Below are 25,599 nucleotides of genomic sequence, written 5' to 3'. Positions count from 1 at the left end.
TATTTTTAGAAACAACCATATTTAAGTATCTTGTACAAAACCCCTAGTTTGAGAAGCACCTAAAAACCCTAGAAAAAAACCTAGTTTTGATTCAAGAAATTAGACGACCTACAAAACTGGAATGTTAAAGAGATGAAAAAATTTAAATGAAGCCCTCAATATTCTCTCATAAATCTCATAAAATACTTAATTTCCAAGCAAAATAAGCCAAACATAAGTGTCATTCTAAGCACCTATGACATAGTTCTAAGAAGCAAAGACACTATTTCTTGAGGTAAAGGTGTCTTCAGATGAAGTAAAGGCAACTTAGGGTGAAACATAGGAACCAACTATGCAATATATGTGCCTTTTAGAGTTAAGACCTCAAAAACATAATCTATAGCTAAAAAGTCACAAAAGATCAATCAACAATGGCTAGAACAGGGACATGGGTTTGACTAGGTATGCCAAAATGAATAGAGGTGAAAACAAATTGAAGAAAAAAAACATAAGAAATGTAATGAAATCAAATGTATACATGAACTACCTCTATTTTTCCTTTATAGAGCTTGAAATATAATGCACCCTACTTCTATTTGATTTTCTCTTGGTATGTAGGTTTCTCAATGTTTACAAGCATAACCTTATTATGATAGCTTGATAAGATGATCAAAATAGTGACATATGTTCATTCATTATATGATTGCTTGGATTGGAAACCTCAACATAGAGAAATCTTCAGAGGCAAAATCAAGGGCTATGGTTAAGAGGTTAAATGGATTGCTTAGATTGAAAGAGGATTAGGGTTAGGATAGAAAGATGTAGCCATGTGACAAGAGTCACATGATAGGCAAGATATAAGGCTTGGGATGAACTTAGGGAAACATCCTTATAGGAATTGCTAGGTTTAAAAGGAAAGTTGAGATGGATGGATAGGATATATAAAGTTAGGTTAAATTTTTGGATAGGTGTAAAGGTTCAATGAAATGGGACAAGCTTAAGCTAGACATGTGAAGAGCACAAGGTGGGACACTTGTCACATGACTAGGAATTTAGATTATCATCCATATGAACAAGATGGAAGGATAGGATTAAATGGACAATTATAGAGGTGAAAAGGGTAAATTATGAAATTATTAAATAAATAAAATAAAACTAATTAATGGGATGTAATAAAGGTGAAATAATTTTAAATAAATAATAAATATTATTTAATTATAAGGTATTAGTATAGGAATGAGATTAATTAAATAATAATTAGTATTTATCTAATTAATGAGGTAAAAAGTAGGCTAAGATTAGGTGTATCTAGGTGAGGAATAATTTTAGGTGTCTATATGTATTTATAGTTAATGCACAAAACATTTCATGATCTCTAACACATGGCAATGTGTTGGATTTAGTTGTTCACTATATTCTTGGTCATCTAAACCCTTTCTCCATATTTGGGAATAGTCTTTCCAAGTCTATCACATATCAATGAAAGACGTGTGATTCCTTAATGTTAGTGACATATTAACAATTTTAGAACTTAAATGTCAACAATGCCACACATATGGGTATGTATAGGGTTTTGTTATGGAAAAAAACCTCATTATCTCTAACACATGACACTTAGTGGGTTTTGATTGTTCACTACACCGTTGGTCCTCAAAGCCCCTTCTCCTTATTTGGAAATAATATTTACTAAGTCTATCACATATCAATGTAAGACATGTGCTTTTGTAATGTTAGTGACATCATGTTAACAATTATATAACATAAGTGTCACTAATGGTCTCCCAATCCATACCAATCACAAACATCTCACTTATTTTATCTATTTCCATAATTTAATAGGATCCAATTATTTATAATTATTTTGAAATAATTTTAGTGAAAACATAAAAAAAACCTCATCATTTTATTATATTGTACAAAGTTTTGAAATTCAAACATAAACAAATATAACACCTTTTAATCTTAAAAAACTGAACTTTCAATTAAAAAAGTAAAATAGTTCACGAAAAACTTTATGGATGAAAAAACCCATATCAGATCATATGCCCCAGATAAATCAACTCATTCTTCTACTTAAATGCCTCTCTTTCACTTGAGTTAGGCTGCTACTTACTCCTCCAAAGTCCTCACCCCTCATCTAGAATGCATATGAGATAACCTACTTATGTTTTCTGTTATTTATAGTTATGCACAAAAAAACTCATGATCTCTAACACATAACATTGAGTGAGATTTAGTTGGTCCTCCAAACCCCTTCCCCTTATTTGGTAATAGTCTTTACTAAGTTTATCACATACCAATGTAAGATATGTGCTTCTTTAATGTTAGTGATATTATGCTAACAATTATATAATTTAAGTATCAACAATGGTCTCCCAATCCATACCAATCACAAACATCTTGCCTATTTGATCTATTTAATAATTTAGTAGGCTCCAATTATTTATGATTGTTTTGAAACAATTTTTTGATGAACCCATAAAAAAAAACTCATCGATTTATTATATTGTTTGTTTTTTAAATTTAAACATAAAATACTGTAACACCTTTTAATCTACAAATTGATATTTTTACATAATAACACTATTTAAACACTTCAAATAAATGAGATTTTATCTTTCTCAAGTAAAACTCCGATAGGTAGTATATTAGGAGAGTAAAATAGTTCATGAGAAATGTCATGGATGAAAAAACCCAAATCATTCCCCAAATAAATCTAACTCGTGCTTCTACTTAAATGCTCCTCTTTCACTTGAGTTAGGTTGCTACAGGTACTCTTGCAAAGTCCTCACCCCTCATCCAGAATGTATATGAGATTGCCTACCTATGTCTTCCAATCGTATGAGTTAGGTCTATAGTTAGTTCAAAGTACTTTTCTTCATCAAATGCCATACATATGGTTATTTATAAGCTTCTCCTATATCTAAGGTTTAGAGGATCACATACATGGCTCTTTTGTTATGCACAAAAATCTCATGATCACTAACACACGACAATTAGTGGGATTTGGTTATTCACTACACTCTTGATCCTCTAAGCCCCTTTTTCTTATTTGGCAATAGTTTATACTAAGTCTATCACATATTAGTGGAACACATGTGCTTTCTTAATGTTAGTGACAACATGTTAACAATTACACAGCTTAAGTGTTAACATTGCCACACATATGGGTATTTATAGTTATGCACAAAAATACTCATAATCTCTAACACATGGCAATGAGTGTGATTTAGTTGTTTGTGCTATATTCTTGGACCTTTAAACCCCTTCTCCTTATTTAGCAATAGTCTATACTAAGTCTATCGCATATCAATGAAAGGTGTGCTTCCTTAATGATAGTGACAACATGTTTAACAATCATATAACTTAAGTATCAACAATGGTCTCCCAATCCATACCAATCAAAAACATCTTTATTATTTTATAATCTAATAGGCTCTAATGATTTATGATTGTTTTGAAATCATTTTTAATAAAAACATAAAAAAAACTCATTGATTTATTATATTGTAAATCTGAAAATTAAATGTAAACTATTGTAACACCTTTTAATCTACAAATTAACAATCCAAACACCGAATTTTTAAATGATAATATTGTCTAAACACTCCAAATAGAAAAGTTTTTATCTTTCTCAAATAAACCTTCCCTAGGTAGTATATTAGAAAGAAAGAATCTTTTATAGTTCAATAGTAGTGGTTTGTATATGGGTCTTAGATTATAGTAATATAAGACTACCATGCACTTCTTGTGGGAGGTATCTAACTCTGCTACAAATGAGACGTACATATCTTACCCCTTACGTCTGTGAATTTGAACTTGTGACCTCTCTTTCAAGGGCACAAATTTTCAACAATAGAAAAAGTAAAATAGTCCATGGAAAACTTCCATGGATGAAAAAACCCAAATCAGATCATGCCTCAAATAAAAAAGTTTTTACCTTTCTCAAATAAACCTTCCTTAGATAGTATATTAGAAAGAAAGAAAGAAAGAATCTTTTATAGTCCAATAGTAGTGGTTTGTGTATGTGTCAAATAGCTTATAGTAATATAAGACTACCCCTATTCCTTGTGGGAGGTACCTAACTTTGCTTTAAATGAGACGTACATAACTTACCCCTTACTTCTATGAAATTTGAACTTGTGAACTCTCTTTCAAGGACACAAATTCTCGACAACTGAAAAAGTGAAATAACTCATGAAAAACTTCAGATGAAAAAACCCAAATCAAATCATGGCTCAAATAAATCTCTCTCATTCTTGTACTTAAATGCTCCTCTTTCACTTGACTTAGAGTGCAAAGAAAGAATCTTTTATAGTCCAATAGTAGTGGTTTGTGTATGTGTCAGATAGCTTATAGTAATATAAGACTACCCCTATTCCTTGTGGGAGGTACCTAACTTTGCTTTAAATGAGACGTACATAACTTACCCCTTACTTCTATGAAATTTGAACTTGTGAACTCTCTTTCAAGGACACAAATTCTCGACAATTGAAAAAGTGAAATAACTCGTGAAAAACTTCAGATGAAAAAACCCAAATCAAATCATGGCTCAAATAAATCTCTCTCATTCTTGTACTTAAATGCTCCTCTTTCACTTGACTTGGAGTGCTACCTACTCCTCCATGGTCCCTCACCCCTCATCCAAATGCATATGAGATAGCCCACCTATGTCTTCTGGTCATAAATCTCATGCTAGTCGACCAGTGGATGGGGTGATCTGAATCCATGAGATAAGAAATTAAAAAAGGGTTTTAGTGAGACGATCTGACATGGGGAACAGTGGGCTTTGTAATGGGTCTGTGGTGCAGGGTGCGTGCATGCCTGCCAACACTTTTCTCGAGGCCTGTTTATTGCAAAAACTCTTGTTTTTACACTAAGGCAGGTGGTAAAGGAGGGCTGATCGTTTGATAAATAAGGAGGTGATTTAGTTATTCCCAAGTCCGTATGAAACGCAATGTGCTGAGTAATTTTATATGACAAGAGTTCGAATCCCGGGGCAGACACAGGGAAAGAGGACAGGTATGGCGTATCTGGGAAAAAGTGATTCGCATCTTACAAACATAAAATAATGTCTGCCATATTTCACTATTTAATGTTTGAAGCATAACATGTGCTTCGACGTGAGTTGCACTGAGAACACGCCGTGCATCTGCCATTCTTTCCACTAATATATATATTTCATCTCCTCCTCACTTCTACTCTAACTAACTAAATCATTTTTTTACGACCCATTATTGTTTTATCATCATTTTCTCCTTTTCTTCTTCATTCAATCTGTGCAAAAATGTCGACTGAGGGGTCGAGCAAGAAGAGAAGATCAGGTGGGAAGCAGAATTCAAGAGCAACTGACCAGCAAATCAATGATCTGCTCTCCAAATTGAAGTCACTCTTACCAGAGATTTGTGACAATAATGACAAGGTAATTAATAGTACCATTATTATTCTTTTTCTATATATGTTTTTTTCTTTTTTTTTCTTTCCATGCTAGGGATCTTGATCTATGTTTGTTGTAGGCTTTGGAATCTAAAATATACTTACATCCCCTTCATGAACAGTGTTTGGTCGGCTCAAAGTATACCGGATTGGAAATATGCTTCTGTGTTTCTATTTCTGATTCTGTTTTTTTTTGGGGGAAAAATATCATGTCGACTTGTAATTGGCAGAGCTTCAAGGAATTCCATACGCCAGTCGGCTACTCTTAGATTTGTCGAGACTTTTGAGACTGCAGTTTTTTTGCTTAGAATATCTCAAGCAAGGAAACAAGATCATGCCTGGCGTTTAGGACAATTTATATTGGTTCAGTGGATGGGGCCACTGAAACCCAATTGGCTCAAACAGTATTAAGTTGAATCATCTGAGGAATCAGATGGGTTTTTTTAATCTCATAGGTTTTAGTAGGTATAAAGATGTTTATAAGGATACAACATCAATCTTTGTCTCCCTGGTGGCTGTTTAGAAGAGCTTGCGGTGTTGTGTTTTTTTTAAGGTTTTGTTAGTTTTAATAAGAACTATTTCTTATTTAGGATTCAAGATCAATCTGTCTATCTAGGAGTTTAATATTCTGCAGAGTTTAAACAGTTGGCATACTGAGAGTATAAGTCTTAGGTTGAAATTTCTTTCAAATTGAGATATGACATCAATCTTTTTCTTCAGTAACTCTCTTAAGAAGAGGTTAGACAGTCGGTGTTTTGTTTGTTTTTATGTTTTGTTAATTTCAGCAAACTAATAGTTCTTATTTAGGATATGAGATCAATCTGTCTTTCGGAGAGTTTAACATTCCAAAGAGCTTAAAACAGGTGGCATATGAAGTGTACGAGTCTTAGGTTGAAACTTCTTTGAAATTACAAAGAAACTTATGATATGCTATCAATATTTGTCTTTCTGATGACTATTAAGAAGAGCTTAAACAGACAATGTTTTGTTTGTTTTAAGTTTTGTTAGTTTTAACCAGAAGAATAGTTCTTATTTAGGATATAAGATCAATCTGTCTATCTGAGAGTTTAATATTCCAAAGAATTTGAACAACTGACATATACGAATATGAATCTTAGGCTTAAACTTCTTTGACGTTGCAAAGAAATTTATGATATGATATCAATCTTTTTCTTTCCAGTGTCTGTCAAGAAGAGCTTAAACAGTTGATGTTTTTGTTTATTTTAATAAACCAATAGCTCTTGTTTAGAATAAAAGATCAATTTATTTTTCCACTAGTTTAATATTTTGAAGAATTGAACAGCTCACTACAAAAATATGAATCTTAGATTGAAATTTCTTACTGACATAGATAATAATGAATCTCAGACTAACACCTCTTTGATTCTGCAACATCAATCTTTGTCTGTCTGCACAGGAGCTAAGACAGCCTTGCTATATGGGACATTCAAAGTTCCAAATAGCTCAAACAACTTGATGTACGGACTGTAACAACAAAATTTAAGATAATGATTTTCTTTCTTATAGACTAAATCACAAGCTGTTTAGGTTACCATGTTTAGGTTACCATCATGATGATGTCGATTACTTTGTTCTTTTTTCTGGTGTTGAATCAAAGAATGTGATCCGAAATATCAAGTTTAAAAGATATACACAGTTTAATCTAAAATACTTGCATTTGAATTCATAGACTATGGAAAACTAATTCCATCTATCTTCTAGGTCGCCATCATTGTGATCTCGATTTTAGTTTTGTTCATTGCCTTGCTTTCATGCATGCTATTATTCACAAGTGTTTGTAAATCATGCATGTTCTGAAGTAGAAGTAGATTGATTTTTCTTAAGTTGAAAGCTGCAAGAAATTTCTAATTATGGAGTTATGTCCACAGGTTCCAGCATCAAAGGTGCTTCAGGAGACATGCAACTACATACGGAGCTTACACAGAGAGGTAGAGGGCTTGAGCGAAAAGTTGGCTGAACTCTTAGAAAATACTGAAAATGGCAGTGCACAAGCGGCATTAATAAGGAGTCTCCTTAGATGAAACAGATCTATGGGTCACTCACACTTTGCAATTTGTGTTACTTTGTTTCCTATCATATGGATTTTCATGGAGCTATAAAAAGAATCTATTTCTCATCTGGCCATTGTACTGGTTTGTGATGTTTTTCATTAGCAAGTGCCCTTCAGTTTAACTAGTTAGTACAAGTGTTAAGGAAAACACAGATATTAGCATTAAAAAAATTGTCAAATGATTTTGCAAGCAAGATATAGAATGGACAACATTTGGTATCAGTTCCTTTACATTTGTGGAAGTTGGTAGCTTAAAGGTGAAGCATTTTTTCCTGTTTTTTTAATATTAGTTTGGGCTGAACTATTTTAATCAGTTCAATGCTTTTGACAAACTGTGCACATATGGATACGAGACCATATATATAAAAATGAAAACAATCTGATATTTGAATAAGTATAATTGATGGGGATATGGGAATGAATTTGAGGAATGCCACAATAATAGACTGACTAGAGTTCAGATACATTTTTCCCCTATTTAAGAAGGAAGTTGCTGCGCTAAGAAAGAACTCATTTTGTCTTACAGAGAGCATTTAGTGAGTTTGATAAAAGGAACAGCTTGATACTTAAGTCTTCAATGGAAAAATGTTAAACCCATAAAAATAAAATTACATTAATTATATATATATTTAATAAAAAAACACTCATACATATATATAGATTATCTTCAATTACGCTTTTTAAAGCATATTTCAACAATTTTTATAAATAACTGAGGAATTTGTAACTACTTGTACCTAAAATAAGCATAGGTGCATGTGCAAGATGTGTTATCAGCAATATAGAGGTCTTAGATAGTTAGTTGATCTTGACCTATTGACAAATAATGTGGGTCAAGTATTCATTTGGGTATATATGTTGATTGTTGTTGTACTAATAGATGTAAAAACTTGTTAAGAACACATTTGAGGATACCCTCCCAAGTTTGAGTTGAGGCCAAAAGAAAATACCCACTCTCAGAATAGAACTTTAACCATCTATAATTTGTTGATGAACCTCCTCTTTTTCCTTCCTGGTAACAAATCCTTAGCCTTGAAGTAAGAGGAAGTTCTAGGATGTGGATCCGTAGTTTTAGGACTTAATAGGGTGACTATCAAGAGTGAGGCTAGGAGGAGAGTGAGATAACAAAGAGCATGACGTGGAGTGCAATTGTGTGAGTAGAGCATGTGATAGTTATGCAGTGTCATTATATACTTGATTGTGGCTATTTTAGTAAGTATAGAAATGGTCGCATGTTTATGTATGTGAGAAAGCCATTATGAAAGATTGTATCTAAGTTGTGGAATTGATAAAAGTAAGAGATCTTTTGGTGGATGGTTTTTCCCTCATTGATGGTTTTCCCAAGGTAAATATAATGTTTTTTATGGTGTTTTATTTTACTTTTGATGGTTAAATTATTGGGCTATATGATTGGACAATCCTTCTAGGGACCCTCTAGTCATTGCTAAACTAAAACATCACTATCCCTTTGTACTCTTCTCAAAACCCATATTATTTTATGTGCTACCATGCACACCTTTAAAACCCTTCACAACTCTCTTAAACAATTGCATTATTTTCCACACTACTAGATAAACACCAACAACCCTTCACATTATCATGTGAACATCTATATTTGTTCATATAACACTCACTATCATGCAACTCCACACATGACCTTAAGCACTATTTATACATGAACCACTAAATACACATGGCCATATGAAAGTATCGCATATCATGCACACCTACACATGACTCAATACATTGCTCATTGTGCATCATCATGCATGTATTTTTGTAGCTTCATGCACACCTACACATGACTCAATACATTGCTCATTGTGCATCATCATGCATGTATTTTTGTAGCTTCATGCACACACTTGGTGACTTTAATAGTTGTACATGTGGATGATTCCAACCACAAAATGTAATTCCAACTATTGGAGAGGACATCTAACAAAATAACTAATAATACTAGAACACCATATGGGTTGTTACACTTTTAATATGGGTTGTTAGACTTCAAAACAACATAAATACTATTGATAACCATAACAAGAGAATCCCATGAATTAGGAAAAGATCATTCAAGTAAGATCTGGCATTTCTCCTCCTCCATCTTGACACCAACAGATGCCATTTGAGCCACCATCATATTAAATGTTCTCAGTAGGTCTATGATTCATCCAACCCCCTTCCATTCTCAAGGAATACAATTTCTTCCTCAAGAAAATCTTATTCACTAAAGAATTGGTTTGATGCATCTCACTAAGTTTCTTCCATAGCTTCTTTATAGAAGTCACTTCATAGACATTGATTAGAACAAAGTCTGCCAAGCACAATTTGATTAAACCCTTCATTTTATTGTCATTAACATCATACTAAGGAACCGCAGTAGGATCAAATCAAGACAAAAGGAGCAAACTAAGTTTTCATCATAAATTTTCCCCCAAAAAATGTTAAAAAGGCTTCCTACAATTAACTTTTATATAGAAACAATAAAATTTTCACCTTGAGAGTAACTTTTGGGAAACGTTTTTTAAATAAGTGCATGTGATGGTTTTAAAAAAATATATAGTTTTTTAACCTTTCACATCCTCTATATAAAAATTTTCAAGCATCACAATAGTCTTTATGATCGAATCATTATATTGTGATAACTATTTCTTATATTTTGCTAATATGAAAGTTTAAAAAACTTACATAGTTTTTTTGATTTCATATTATCCTCTATATAATTTATTTGGTTACAATAGTCTATTCGTTTTTGCTAAAGGTATTTTGGTTCATGATTGGCGAACACACTAGTACATTTGGGCCTAATTTCGGACGGTTATTTGTCGGAAGTCCGACGACACCACGTCAGACTTCCAACAACTTTAACTGTCGAAAACTCATCGTCGGTCTTCCCAACGATGCCATTTGTGTCAGATGTCCGATGACATTATGAACTCTTTCAACAACGGCTATATTTGCTCCCCCAGCCAAAAATTTTGGCAGATTACCTTCGTAATTTCGATGGATGCTATGTTTGGTCCTCGACGAATGCTATGTTTGGTCCTCGACGAATGCTCGACATGGAAGTGACGTTGGATATACAACATCCTTGTTGGATGTTTCTTTAGTCATCATCATAATTCTGATGGTGTCAGATGATGTGGGTCAGACGGCTTTGTCGTCGGTGCATGAAAGCATTGAACGAGTTCTACTTTTAAAAATTGCATAAAACATTTATTATTTATTTGATTCAGTGTTATTTGCAAAAAATAATTATCAATGATGTTTCCTTTCTCCAAGAATTGTCTAGGATCTTTCCATTAGATAATATGTAACATATAATGACTAAATCTTTTCTTTACAAATGCTTATTTTATTTAATTGTCATCTAAGCGTGAATTAAAATTTATATATGTACGGAAGCAGAACATACAAGCTAAAGACTCATGTGCAAGTAAATTTCGTAAAAGAAAGCAAGCAAGCATTACCTTGAATGACATGGAAACAAGCTCATCAGCTACCTAGAAGAGAGCAATTGGAGAAAAGCAGAGGAAAGTGTTAAAGGGTTATAAATACATAGAGAACATGCAAAACAAACAAACAATCTCTGGAGTGTGTGATGTGACGTCTCTAATTTATGTCCGGAGGGACTAACTGGTTTTGGAGTTCCTGCGAAACCTATTGGGCCATGCTGGGAGGAAATCAATGTGTTCATGCAAGGAGCACCTTTTTTCTATTATGAGAATGATGCTTTTGCACCGAAGGATATTTGGAAGGCAATATCCAAAAAATTCTATAGTGTGGAACCAGAGTTGGCGGACTTGAAGTAATTTTCAGCTTTCAGAAGACCAAGAGGTTATGTACACAATCTCCCAATAGAAGGGTGATTTCAAGCATTACCTCTCCCCCCCATGACTATTCAGGAAGCACTTCTTTAGACAAAGGAGTATTGGCCTCCATGGGATCAAAGAAAAAAATTGAAGCATAGACTCTAGACGATGTGGTGGTGTCCTTCGTGAAGAACTCTGCACTATAATTGAAAATTCACGAGGGAAACTACAAGATATTGAATGGAAATACATTCTTGAAAAGTGGGAAGAATGGATCTTGGTTTGGGTGGGGCCAGGTTAGGTGGCTCCTCTAGAGGTTGATGAGATAGAAATCATATTAGGATTTGAAAAAGATCACACTCGTGGAACTTCGTGTGCGAATGATTGATTGCATTGTTTGGGTAATGCATTCCAAATAGATACATTTGCATACCATTTATCTCTCTTGATTAAAGCCTTTTATCTTGGTGGCATTAAATTAAAGTTCTTTCTCTTTTTTCTGGTGATCTCTGGAGCAGAGGTTGCTTTTCATCAACCTGGGATACATTTAACTTGTGTTGTATTTACGGAAATATGTATTTTAGGTCGATGCAATGCAACCTCTTCTCCACCAATACCAAATATAAGAGAAAGTACTTTAATTTAATGCCACCAGGATAAAAGGCTTTAATCAAGACATATAAAAGGTATGCAACTATATCTATTTGGAATGCATTACCCAAACAACGCAATCGATCAGTCGCACATGAAGTTCCACGAGTGTGATCTTTTTCAAATCCTAATATTATTTCTATCTCATCAACCTCTAGAGGATCCACCTAACTTGGCCCCACCCAAACCAAGTTCCATTCTTCGCACTTTTCAAGAATGTATTTATGTTCACTATCTTGCAGTTTCCCTCGTGAATTTTCAATTATAGTGCACTTCTTCACGAAGGACACCACCACATCGTCTAGAGTTTATGCTTCAATTTTTTTCTTTGATCCCATTGAGGCCAATAGTCCTTTGTCTGAGAAAAAGTGCTTCCTGAATAGTCATGGGGGGGAGAGGTAATGCTTGAAATCACCCTTTTATTGGGAGATTGTGTACATAACCTCTTGGTCTTCCGAAAGCTAAAAATTACTTCGAGTTCGCCAACTCTAGTTCCACACTATAGAAATTTTCAGATATTGCCTTCCAAATATCCTTCAATGCAAAAGCATTCATTCTCATAATAGAAAAAAGGTGCTCCTTGCATGAACACATTGATTTCCTCCAAGCGTGGCCCAATAGGTTTTGTAGGAACTCCAAAACCAGTTAGTCCCTCCAGACATAAATTAGAAACGTCACATCACACACTCTAGACATTGTTTGTTTGTATTGCATACTCTCTATTTATTTATCACCCTTTAACACTTTCCTCTACTTTTCTCCAATTGCTCTCTTCTAGGCAGCTGATGAGCTTGTTTCCATGTCATTCAAGGTAATGCCTACTTGCTTTCTTTTATGAAATTTACTTGCACATGAGTCTTCAGCTTGTATGTTCTGCTTCTGTACATATACAAATTTTAATTCATGCTTAGATGATAATTAAATAAAATAAGCATTTGTAAAGAAAAGATTTAGTCATTAGATGTTACATATTATCTGACGAAAAGATCCTAGATCCAATTCTTGGAGAAAGGAAACATCATTGATAAACTTGTTTTCAAATAACACTGAATCAAATAAATTAAAAATGTTTCATGTAAATTTTAAAAGTATAACTCATGCAATGCTTTCATGCACCGATGACAAAGCCGTCTGACCCACACCATTATCCATAATAGAACGAATCAATATAATAGGCTATTATAAAGAATATATACAGAAATATGAAAGAACATTAGATTACCATTACAAACCCATAAACCATTAAATAATGAAAATAGATATAAATTTGTAAATGTCTCCCTACAAACACCACAACCATAACCAAAACAAAAAAAATTCTTACCTGCAAAAAAAAAGTAGCTGGTGAGTTGCAAGTCTACAACATCTCTCAGATGATCGAACCGTTTCTTAATTTTGTTCTTCTGATTAGTCAATGGATTTAGTTGCATGTACAAGTTTTCTATTTGAAGCCTTTCATTTCCCTATATTTGAGAATTAATAAAATTCTTGTGAGTAGAATGGTGAAGTTTATCACCCAAACAAATCATATGTAAGGGAGACAATCCCTTAAGGTCCATCTGATCTTGAGACATTGATGCCCACTTTAGCATGTCACATCCTAAATTGACAAGACTCTTGATTGGGACCCAAAATATGACCCCTCATTTCTTGCCTCATGTGTGAGAAAAAATTCAAACACTTTATGTATGATTAGGTATAAAAGGAAGCCTACCTGGGGTCTACCCTACAATTCAAGTGATCTCTTCATTATAAAATCAATTAAATTCCAAGTGAACAAGCAATCAAGCATTCATCAAGCATTGAAGGATAATTCAAGTTAAAGTACAACATTCATGATCAACAATCTACATGACATCCTAAAACCTTGTGTGAGGATTCAAGATAGATTCATCAAGGTATCATGTTCAATTTTAAGCATTTTTAGATTAGATCTAAAGGGATCATTTTAAAGAGGGAGGAAGAGATATTTTCCTAAAGATGTCTACCTCCAAAAATAGAGGAGATATTTAATAAAGATGTCATCTTTTAAATTAAGAAATGGGTAGGAGATTAAGAATACAAACCTTCCATATTGCATACTTCAAGGTATATTCAAACCTATTTGACCTAGGAAAGCCCCCATCAACAAACCTATTTTCGTCATTTTGTGTGTAGGAAATTGATTCAGGAGTTACGTGTGTAGAATTTGGCAAAGTAAATGATGACAATCAAACTCAAATTTTATCTGTCTTGAAAGCCTTTTATCCTGGTGGCATTAAATTAAAGTTCTTTCTCTATTTTCTGGTGATCTTTGGAGTAGAGGTTGCTTTGCATTGACCTGGGATACATTTAACTTGTGTTGTATCTATGGAAATATGTATCATAGGTCGATGCAATGCAACCTCTGCTCCACCAATACCAGATAGAAGAGAAAGTACTTTAATTTAATGCCATCAGGATAAAATGCTTTCAAGACATATATTAGGTATAAAAGGAAGCCTACCCTGTCATTTGAAGGGGTCTACCTACAATTCAAGTGATCTCTTAATTATAAAATCAATTCAATTCCAAGTGAACAAGCAATCAAGCATTCATCAAGCATTGAAGGAGAATTCAAGTTGGTGCGGGTGCATTTGGAAGACCAAAGGACTCAATGAAGCCATTAAAGACTTTTGAAGGTCTTAGGAGTGAAGAGCCAATCAATTATGAAAATTGTAATAAGTTTGTAATTTGTCCTAAAGGGTCTGGTAAGGACCTTAGAACCATCAAAAAGATGTAATAGGAATTTATGGCTTAGGAAGTCTAGAAGAGTTTAGGCAAGTTCAATAAATCATTTCATGACCTTGTGTGTCAGCAATTAAGAGCTTTTGATCAAATGGTTGATGTAATGCTTTGTACGCTAGAGAATGCTGGTGTATAGACTAAGACAAGCAATAACAACAAATTTTTGGTTTCTTGAATTTTTTTGGTGTTTTGGCTTATGGTAACTTTGTCTTGAGTGTGTATTTGAATTCCTAATGCATTGAAGAGACCTTGAACATCTTATTTGTAGGGAAGATGCACTGATAATCCATTTGTCTCAGACTTTAGACTAGATGCATTGACTGTTCTAACAGATTTGTGCAATTTGGCATTTGATTTGGTTGATTTACAATGAGAATAGTCATTCCATGAATGTAAAAGGCCTAATATTCACAGGATGGCACTCTTCTAACATGTACAATAAATTACTAACAGGTTGATGTGCAGATTGGGTGGAGAACTGGGGTTATCACCAAAACAACGAATGTAAGAGTGGAGAAATTGCTTGCTAAGGAGCAGCAGTAGAAAATACACCTTAAGGAGGGGCACATTTGATGATTGATAGTGTTTATAAATTTCAAATGAAAGGTGAATCCATCATCATTTGGATGGTATAGTGTTTGGAAGAGGGGTATATGAGAAACCCTACTTTTAAGGGTTTGTGAAAGGCTAAATAAGGGATTTTGCATCTAAGAAGGTTAAACCTTGTAAATAATTGAATTTTCCTTAGTTTTGAATCACATTGGATGACTTTTGAGAGTCTAGGAGTCAGGGAGTTAAAACATTATATACTTCCTTTGTAAAATTGTCATTTTTGGAGTTAAAAAATAGTGCATAGTTACAAGACAACATATACTTTCCAAAGAAACCATATGCAATCTTCTGGTATGTTGAAGAGAAGACAAATGGGTGTTTGAATATCTGAATTTTTTGTTTAGTTGTTTGGGAAAGTTGAGAGAAAACAATTCATTTTCCTCGCTAGAGGGCTAAAAAGAGGGCTTTTCAATTAAACAAGTTCTTGGAACCACAAAACCAATTAAAACAACTTATTTGGAGGTAGTAAAAACATTCCATACCTTTCAAATCATTTGAAAAAGTGTTGGTTTGCATTTGACCTATTTGAGCCATTTGGGTGCTAGTAGGCCTAGGGGTTTGGACCTTGTATTTCCCTTATAAATATTAAAGGTTCATTTATCACACCCTTCCTTTGCATCACAAGTTAAAGCACAACATTCATGATCAATAGTATGCATGACATCCTTAAACCTTGCATGAGGATTCAAGAAAGATTCATCAAGATATCATGTTCAATTTTAAGCATTTTTAGATTAGATCTATCCTTTCCCTCAAAAGGAAAACATTATACTTCAAGGTTAATTCATAATCCGAGGTTTGACCTAGGAAATCCCCCATCAACAAACCTATTTTTTGTCATTTTTTGTGTAGGAAATTGATTCAGGAGTTACATGTGAAGAATTTGGCAAAGTAAATGATGGCAATCAAACTCAAATTTTGATGGCATGAAAAGCATAAGAGTAGGCCATTTCACACCTCCTAGTCCCAAGAATTTTTACAACCTTTTGATAGTAGATTCTGTGTACCATCCTAATCCAAAAAGAATTCATTTTGTCTACATCCGATAGTCATTTCTAAAATCAATTTAAAGTGTATTCATTTAGGGACCTTTCATAAAATATTCTCAACTTACACATCATAAAAGGGTCTTAAAATATTCATTGTTTATAATGATAAGAATTTGGTTGTTCCATACACCTTCCTTTACTATTTTAAAAATATCATCGACCAAAATATTGTGCAGCAGTAGTATGGAGTGCATTTCATCTATTTTATGCCCAAAGATTTCATCATACCACTTTCTTTTCAAAGGCGACTGGTTGATTGCACTGTTTGGGTAATGCATTCCAAATAGATATAGTTGCATACCATTTATTTGTCTTGAAAGCCTTTTATCCTGATGGCATTAAATTAAAATTCTTTCATTATTTTTTGGTGATCTCTAGAGCAGAGATTGCTTTGCATCAACCTGGGATACATTTAACTTGTGTTGTATTTGCAGAAATATGTATCCTAGGTCAATGCAATGCAACCTCTGCTCCACCAATACCAGATAGAAGAGAAAGTACTTTAATTTAATTCCATTAGGATAAAATGATTTCAAGACATATATTAGGTATAAAAGGAAGCCTACCCTATCATTTGAAGGGGTCTACCTACAATTCAAGTGATCTCTTAATTGCAAAAGAAAGGAAGAGATAGTTGTAAAAGAGATATTATGGAAACATTACATAATTTAAATTAAGGCAACCAAAAGAATGCAGAAAGATTAAAAAAATCTATAGAGAAACTATTTTACATACCTCAAATACAAAATTGTAGGGTGGAACAATAAAAAATGGCAAATCAAGGAAAGAATGAAAGAACCACACCAAATTCTTATACAATGCAATCTAGTTGAAGGATTTTCATTCAACACAAGATAGTGAAGGGGCCATTATGATGATTTATTTGAAGGTTCATAAGTTAAAGGTAGTCACTAACATATAAAGAGTGAATAAATTGAAGATCCCGATGAATTGCTAGCATAGCATGAGGATGTATGATGTTAACAATAACAAAATGATATTATGATGGTGGTGAAACTACAAAAAAATTTGATCATATTTTTATTGAGCATGAAAGCAACCGCCTTGAGCTCATGAATGATAGGCATCCTGTTGAGGCTCGATCAGTGCAAGGAGACATTTTGTGTATATGAAGTGGTTTCAATTAGCCATTTTGTGTATAAGTAGAGAGGAGAGGTCGATGTATTTGTTTATTTGCCTACAAAACAATGAAAGAGGTCCTAATCAAGGAGCACACATGTCCAAGCAAGGAGAGAATTTGGATTCAGGACAATTCTATGTAAGAAAGGATATCAAGTTATAAAAGATAAAAATCAACAAAGGTAAAGTGGATCCTTAAAAAAGAGGAACAATTGACAACTATTATTCTTGCTCCACAATGTAGAGACAAGAAGAACTAGGCTATTATGTTGCCTCCCAAGTATGATTGCACATGAAATCGTAGTACCATGAATGACAATGAGTCCCTAATAGGTAATTAAGCTACCAATGTCATATAGCAAGATAAAAACATAATAGGTTATAAATGTCATTTAGAAGGGATATGATGACTGTATAACTCATTGTCACCTATTATTTAAATGTTACTAGAACTACAATAAGTTGATGAATTTTAATCTCCAAATCATGACATTCATTAGTGGAATAGTTGATGATGCTTGAAAAAAGGATTGTCCTAATTTTGTTTATGGTTTTTTCTCCAATTTTTCAAGGGGAGAGTAATAAAGTTGGCTTTAAGACACTCATACAAAATTATCTCTTGTTGTGATATTAAAAGTTGTTGGAAAAGTCATAGATATATTAGACAACGAGGGAGGGGATGTCAACAAAGGAGGAGGATAGAAACCTAAATCGGTGTATATCACTTAGCAAACCACTTGATACTTAATCGACATGTCTATCATATGCAATACAACTGATACTAATTGGTATGTATTAGTTAAGCCCGATAACAATCAATGTTCACAGTTAATATATTAACCGATATTAATCAGAGTGCATTGGTTAAGCCCGATAACAATTGGTGTTCATAGTTAATATGTTAGCCGATATTAATTGGACTGCATTGGTTTTAATGTAAACTGATACCAATCAGTATTCTGTGCTATGAGATTTACAACCGATGATTATCGGTAGTTAAGCATTGATCGAACTTTGCAAGTATGGTTGAATATATACAAATTTAAGAATGATCATCAAATGAAGGAACAATAGCTTGAAGTATTCATCATAGTTTATCGATAGGATAGATGATTGAATGAGAGAATTCATTTATCTCTCATTCAATCATTTATCTTACTGAGGCTATCATGTATTAACAGGATAGAGGGACCTTATATCAAATTAAGAAAGGCATGAGAGTGATATATGTATTAGTATAATTATTATACTTTTTGAATATTTGTCCTTAGTATCACCTAATAGTCAACCTTAACACAATGGATGAGGAGCAAGTTTGCACAAGAGAGAGAGAGAGATCACCAAATGTTGGAGAGTAGATTACATGTGTTGACAACCTTAAGAATAATTTGCCTTTTGTGTTATTGATTCATTATGCCATGCAAATGATTTGCTTATATACTTGACTTGTGGTCTCAAGTCTCAAGTCGACCTGCCTTGTTAATTTAATAATAATATTTATATCATCCAAATAGGTCTTGACCTATTAAGACGTTATTGCTTGATTGCCTTTATCACACGCCACGTGAGTTTGGGCCCAACCCAATTACATAATTGCTCAAAATGCATATTGGACCTACCCTATCTACAAGTTACATTCAATATAGGACTACAAGTTACATCACCCAATTAGGATCAGACCAAATTACAAGTTACATTTATAGGGCATGTCCTATCGACAAGTTACATTATATATAGGTCTTGCCCAAGCAAGACATAATTACAAGTTACATGTATTTGGGCCTAGTCCTAAGTTCGATTTACATAATAGATAATAAATGTGTATTTTAATTTTCATTGACAACATTAAAATACAATAGATGGGTATCCGAGCTAGCTACTATTTCAACACATTCTAACACATGTATCTATTTATATGCAATAATTACTAGTAGCTACATAGACTAGCATGGTACATAAGTTCTTTTCTAATAGTGTCCTTCATATGCAATCCTTTCAAGATTATTTAGTTGTATCTACCTTCTTAGTTATGCAAATGGAGATTATATTAGGTTATGTTTCTACTTTCTTGCTTTGTAATTCTCGTTGTGTTTAATAAATTTTTATCCCTTTGGTGAAAAAAAGGAGGTTGATGATAAATATCTATGTTGTCTATTAGTTGATTCCCATGCCAAAACTTATCACACAAGCTAAAATATGATAATCTTGGTTAAAAAATCTCATACAGAAGAATAATGAGTTGTCTTAAGTTTCATTGCATGGTGTAATTTGACATTGGATAAATTCGCTATTGTAAATCATGAAAGATGATGGACTAATCATGGATGGTGCTGACATTGTTATGATAAACCCAATGGAGCCGTGGTTTACTCACAAGGTTGATCAATATGAAATGTCATGAAAATAAAAAGTGTTAAGATCAAAAAAAACCTCTCCCCTATGGGTCTGCTTCAAGGCCTGGATGATTGCCCAGAAAAAACTAGCTATGGCATTACGTACACAGATACAACCTTGATCGATACAGTTGATGGGGTTTGTCACTATATGTATAGATAGTCAGCCACACCATGACCATGAAGTGGGGGGCCTTCAATCCTTGTTTGAGTTCCTTTCGCGACCGAGTGAAAGATTGCGCTTCAAAGATCCCACCCTTTGTTCCAGTTCTAGGAAAATTCCACCATAAGAACAAAAACAAGTTAACCATTTGAGCAGTGGTTCCCACCTAAATAGCTATGATTGGGAACAAGTAATGAGTAGTGGCAGAGGCAAGGCTAGGGGATTCTAGCAAATAGAAGTGGAACTGTGGATGGGAATACGCTGTTGGAGCAGCAATGAGGGAATGGGAAGAGGCCGCCAAAATGATTTGAAATGTCTTGGTATTTTTTTTTTAAGTAATGCCCACTGTCGTTGGAATTTCAACGAATGCAGGCACTTTTTGTGAAAAAACACAAATGTTGTTGCCAATTCCTTCTCTGCCGCAAACATATATTGAATTGTCGTCGGAATTCCGACGAATGTGGGCAATTTTTCAAAAAAAAATCAAATTTGTTCACAATATACCTTCTCCGTCAGAAACCATCGTTGGAATTTTAGGCCAAATGTATTAGTGACATTTTGCAGTTGTTTTGTTATATATTTTCTAATATTTTATTAGATGTAAATGGTTTTAGGGTCTCTTTAAAACTTATTTTACCTAATTAATTAAAAAACATTTCTTGTGTTTTTCCTAGGCTAGATTAGATTTTATATTATTGTAGTGCCATAAATTGTAATCCTTTACAATTTAACACTCATTTTTGGGCCCTTGCTTTAGTGTTCCCTCTCATAACTAATTTTAAGCTTGTTTCTAGCCAAGTTGTCACTACCAAAATGTCATCATATGCTCATGAGGTAACCAAATCCTATGTCCTAGGCTATGAATTATGCATCCATCCTTCTTTACTCCTATTTTTTGTGGGCTAGGGCATCTAGCACTATAGTCCATCCAAAAAGAGCCCAAAATAAAATGTGTTTTAGTGTTGCTATTTGTTATTTGATTTTGATATTTTGATAAGACCATTGGAAGTTAGCTTAAAATAGGAAATACCTTGTGATCCTTATATAAAGCTATTCTAATCATAACAATTAGAAAGAGAACAATTAATCAAATTTCTTAGCTCTCCTAAGGGACTAAAGTTGATCCTAAATGATTGTTCCCCAATGAATGCAAAGTTGGAAGTGATTCATAATTTGCAGATCTCCAAGCTAGTGAACACCATTTCCCACCACATTTCAATTGTAATGGTTTCATTTTTAGTATATTTTGTTATCTAAACTATATATCCTAACTTATAGATCATCCTTCATCCCTCCTTAATAATTTCTCTAAACCCCCACATCTATTTTGTCCATCATTTCCATTATAATCACATCCTAGCTCCAATGCAGCCTTAGGACTTCTTAAGATTAATTTTTTCTTAAAATTCATATAAAATAAATATTGTATATTGTGTTGGGTCCCAAAACCACTGATGCACTTCCTAGAACATAATTCCATTCACATGTCTAGGGTTGTCATCATGCAAGTAAAATTGGCTCATCGACAGAATATGGAGGATTAAATGTCAACTCTAAAAGAGAGGGTTATCTCTATAACACTTTGAGCTTAAATCTTAGACTCAAGAGGGTATTACTAGGGGTATACCTTAATAGGTATTTAAAACAATTAAAATGGACAAATAAAAATAACTTAAAGCAAACTTATTTATAATATTAACCCAAACACTATCATTGGATCAAGACAAACTAGTTGTATATAACCTCTATACAACTAATACAATTGTACAAGAAAAACCTATATTAAACAAATTCATTTAGTGTTTCTCAAGATGATTCCCTAGTTATATTGATGGTTGTCGATGCAAAGGAAGGACTTACATATTACTAACTATTAATTTATGTAATAGGTGATCATCCACCTCATGAATAAAAGCTAATAAAAAGTTGTAGTTAGAATAGGTTTCAAACATAGAGTGGGGGGATCCTCAGTCTAGTCAACAAAAGTAAGAGCCTATCCTAGAAAGAGTCACCATTCTCCAAAGAAGAGTCATCAAATGAAGAAGCAGTAGCCCAAACTGTCAAGTGATTGTCATTGTCATTCTTCTAGCATATTGTTAAATTGGTGTTAAAAATAATTTAAAAAAATGTTTCCCTTGAAACACCATAGATGTCCTTAACATCACACGATCTTGCTTGCATAATCCTTACCCTTCTAAGAACCTATTAGCACTAGGAATCAACGTAAGAGGATTCAAGTAAGAGATACCACATGAGGAAAGATTGTGGGGAAAAATAATTAAAAAATCTAGTATATATTGCAGTTACTTAATGTGGATTTTCAAGAGAGGAGGAGGATAGGCGAGTGAATTGCTATCAACCCAAGGATCCAAAAAGAGATCAACAAAGAAATTGGAATCGATAGGAACTTATTACAAAATATAATCAAACAGAAAGAAGATAATGAACCACGAGAGCGAGGAGATAATCAGAACATCATAAATCACACACTAAGCTTACACTTTTAGGCTTAAAAGTGTTAAACTCTCAAAGTTGACTGACATTCTCTAGGCTTAATATGTTGCTTAATGTGTGTGGTCACACAAAGAATACACTTCTAGGCTTAAAAGTGTTAAACACTTGGAGTTGACTAACATTCTCTAGGTTTAATATGTTGCTTAGTGTGTGTGGTTTAAGGCTAGCCAAGATAATCAGCCAAGAAGGGCATCGACATGTGTGTGGGTTGTGTAGCTTGTTAAAGAGAAGATAAAGTGTGTGAAAGTGAGGGAGAGTAAGATTGAGAGAAAGAGAGTAAAATTATTATGTTGCAAAATTAAAGTAGATAAACTATATTTTATGGTTTTTTTTATTAAGGAAAAAATAAGATTCGAAGGCACCTAAAACCCTTTACAAGAAGATTACATATGATGTATCATTAAAGCCCAACAAAAAAGAACAGACTATAAAGACAACAAGACTGACAAAATAAGAAACACAAAGAGAACCCCAACCCAACACCAGCAAAATGCGAACAAAACACCAACAAAAGAACACAACAATACTAGCAGAAGAAACAACACTAACCCAGGTTCTTTAAAATTTCAGTAGCTTCAGCTTCAATTCAATTCATCTTCTGGGCCGCTTCCTTCAACTCTAGGATGTCTTGAGGAAAATTAGTAGTATTCTTCTTCGTACTTGCCCTCGTTCTCTTGCTCAGACCCAAAGTATCCTCAGTACCCAAATCTTTTTCCTAGTCCAGGTAAAAAAAACTTGTCCTAGTGAACTTTTTCTTTCTTAACCACCAAAGTAATCATATTATCAGCCGAGGATTTAACAATTTTGTGGCTATGCTCCATAATTTTGCACAGGGTGGTCTCATATTTATTGATCCTCTGTTTCACTTCCCCAAACTTATTATCATACCTATCCTTCATCTTTTCAATTACTTCCACATTCTTGGTTAAGTAATCTTCCATCATTTTCTTCTCATCTTCAATCCAAAGGGCACAAATAGAGGTCCCTTGAGGCTTCTCCTTCACACCACCAGAAGGCAAGGACTTAGTAGTAACCTAGAATTTCTCTCCCGCATCCTCCTCAACATGTAAATCTTCAATCTTAGAAGAAAGGGCTCTTTGTTTGAGATTGAGGCTTTTAATCTCATGAAAACCCCATTTGAAGTGTCTAAAGAAATGCACATAGTTGTTTTTGGCAGTCTCCAAAACCCCAAAAGAAATCTCCTTCTTGAGCTGAAAATCTTGAAAGATCAACTCCACAGTCGCCTGAGAGTTCCCCTTCATATCATAGGGAGAAAGAGAGTCCTTGGAGTTAGGAGGGAAATAGGAACATCATGCTCCTTGAAACTATTATAAATCACAAGGGCATCACCTTTCCCTTTCCCCTTGACTTTATTCACAGACTTAGCTCCCCCCACCAAAGGAGAACCCTTGCCCTTGTTGGTCCCTATAGACAAATTCTTCTACATTCTTTTAGGTTTTTTGGGAGGGGGAAAAAAGGCCTCTTCCTCCTCATCCTCAGTGTCCCAACCCTCACCCTCAGAGCTACCACTTTCTTCCCCATCATCATCAAAGAGTAAGAGAGCCCAATTAGGGTTCTCAAGACCCTAGCCTTGAAATCTTCATAGATGAGCAAGGTTAACCCTTGATGTAGAACAATTTTATTGTGGGGATTCTCTCTATATTCAATAATGTTGGTGTGCAAAGAAGAGAGAAAGTAAAAGGGAAAGGAGATCTTCACCTTATGTTTGAAATGGTTGAGATAAACAAAGTGGTACCCATAAATCTTCATAAACCTACCATCCAAAGTGAAGAATTCCATAATCGCTTTAAGGAGTTCCCTCCAAATGGGATTTATCTGCTTCGGCTTGGAGTTAGACTTATTAACCTTCACCAAATTCGGCTTCTCCTTAGCCATCTTGGGGAACTTCTTAACGGCCCCCTCCGAGAGCTTTCTATCCATGTAAAACTTAATGCCCTTTGTGGAAATGTCAGTAACCTCTGCAATGAGGCTCTTATCCACCACAACCTTTTTACCAAACAAGTTGAGCTTCCCATTTTTCCACTCCTTCACAAAAATCTTAATTACTCTCTTATCATTCCCATGAAGCTTCTCCAAGTAAGGCATCTCCCCTCCTTGCTACAGCCAATACCCGATGGTTGCATTATTTCTCCAACTCTCACAGTTCACAGGTTTGACCTTGCATCTATTCCCACCCATCTTGCCTGACATAGGAGATTGTGCCCAAAAAAGGTAGAAAACCAGTCAACACTCTAAAGAGCAAGCAAGCCCAATAAAGACAGGAACAACCCAGAAAGTGTGTGGAGTATAAATGATATCGATGATATCAAAGACTTTTTGATAGTTTTCAATCTCAACAATGATTACATAATCAATAGATGGAATCATCAAAATTAGTGGGAAAATTACCAATTTTACCTTGTTTTCGGTCATATGATAGAAGGGATTTAACATCTTCCACTAGGGTGTCCTCATCGTACCATTTTATTTTAGATTTGGACTTCACACCCAAATTAGTAAGACAATCAACAACAATATTTAGTTCCCAATAGGCATGAGAGATGAAGCATCTTTGAAAGGTTTGAATTATCTTAATTGAGGAACTAAGAAGATTTTCAATAGTCCATGAAGCTCTATTCTCCCCTTTTAGACATTTAATAATGCTGTTAGAATCACCTTCAATCCAAACCATTCTGCAATTAAGATGCCTAGCAATGTCCAACATTTGATAGGCTCCCATGGCTTCTGCAAGGTGGTTGGTCTGGCTACCCATGGGGAGTGCCATCAACGCAAGACATCTGCCATTCTCATCTCTAATCAATCTCCTACACCTAGCCAACCTCAAGTTTTCCTTAGCCACCCCATTAAACTATATTTTATTATTGCAATCCAATGTTGGGTTAAATAACAGAGAGTTTTTGTTTCAATTTGAATGTGTGTTTGAGTTTGAGGCTGTAGGCATAGGAGAGTTTTCTCTCTTGCATCAAGGTTTCACAAACTCTTCCAATTACTA

At 34.1% G+C, this 25,599-nt stretch overlaps 1 protein-coding gene across 1 annotated transcript; it reads left to right on the top strand.

Moving 5' to 3' along the window:
- Nucleotides 1-5,164: 5,164 nt before the first annotated feature.
- Nucleotides 5,165-7,665, top strand: LOC131029292 (transcription factor ILI6). The gene is made up of 2 exons (XM_057959725.2): nt 5,165-5,401; nt 7,305-7,665. Exons 1-2 carry the CDS (start codon nt 5,267-5,269, stop codon nt 7,455-7,457), a joined length of 288 nt encoding a protein of 95 aa, XP_057815708.1. The 5' UTR covers nt 5,165-5,266; the 3' UTR covers nt 7,458-7,665.
- Nucleotides 7,666-25,599: the final 17,934 nt, after the last annotated feature.

The sequence above is a fragment of the Cryptomeria japonica genome, chromosome 10 (genome assembly GCF_030272615.1).
Source record: "Cryptomeria japonica chromosome 10, Sugi_1.0, whole genome shotgun sequence".
In the NCBI taxonomy this organism is placed as follows: domain Eukaryota; kingdom Viridiplantae; phylum Streptophyta; class Pinopsida; order Cupressales; family Cupressaceae; genus Cryptomeria; species Cryptomeria japonica.
This window is presented reverse-complemented; position numbering and strand designations above follow the sequence as displayed.

Excerpts from the sequence above, each read along its gene's own strand:
- LOC131029292 (XM_057959725.2), top strand. The coding sequence starts at position 5,267 with ATGTCGACTGAGGGGTCGAGCAAGAAGAGAAGATCAGGTGGGAAGCAG. Across the intron at positions 5,402-7,304 it reads TTTGTGACAATAATGACAAG|GTTCCAGCATCAAAGGTGCT; the intron begins GTAATTAATAGT and ends TTATGTCCACAG.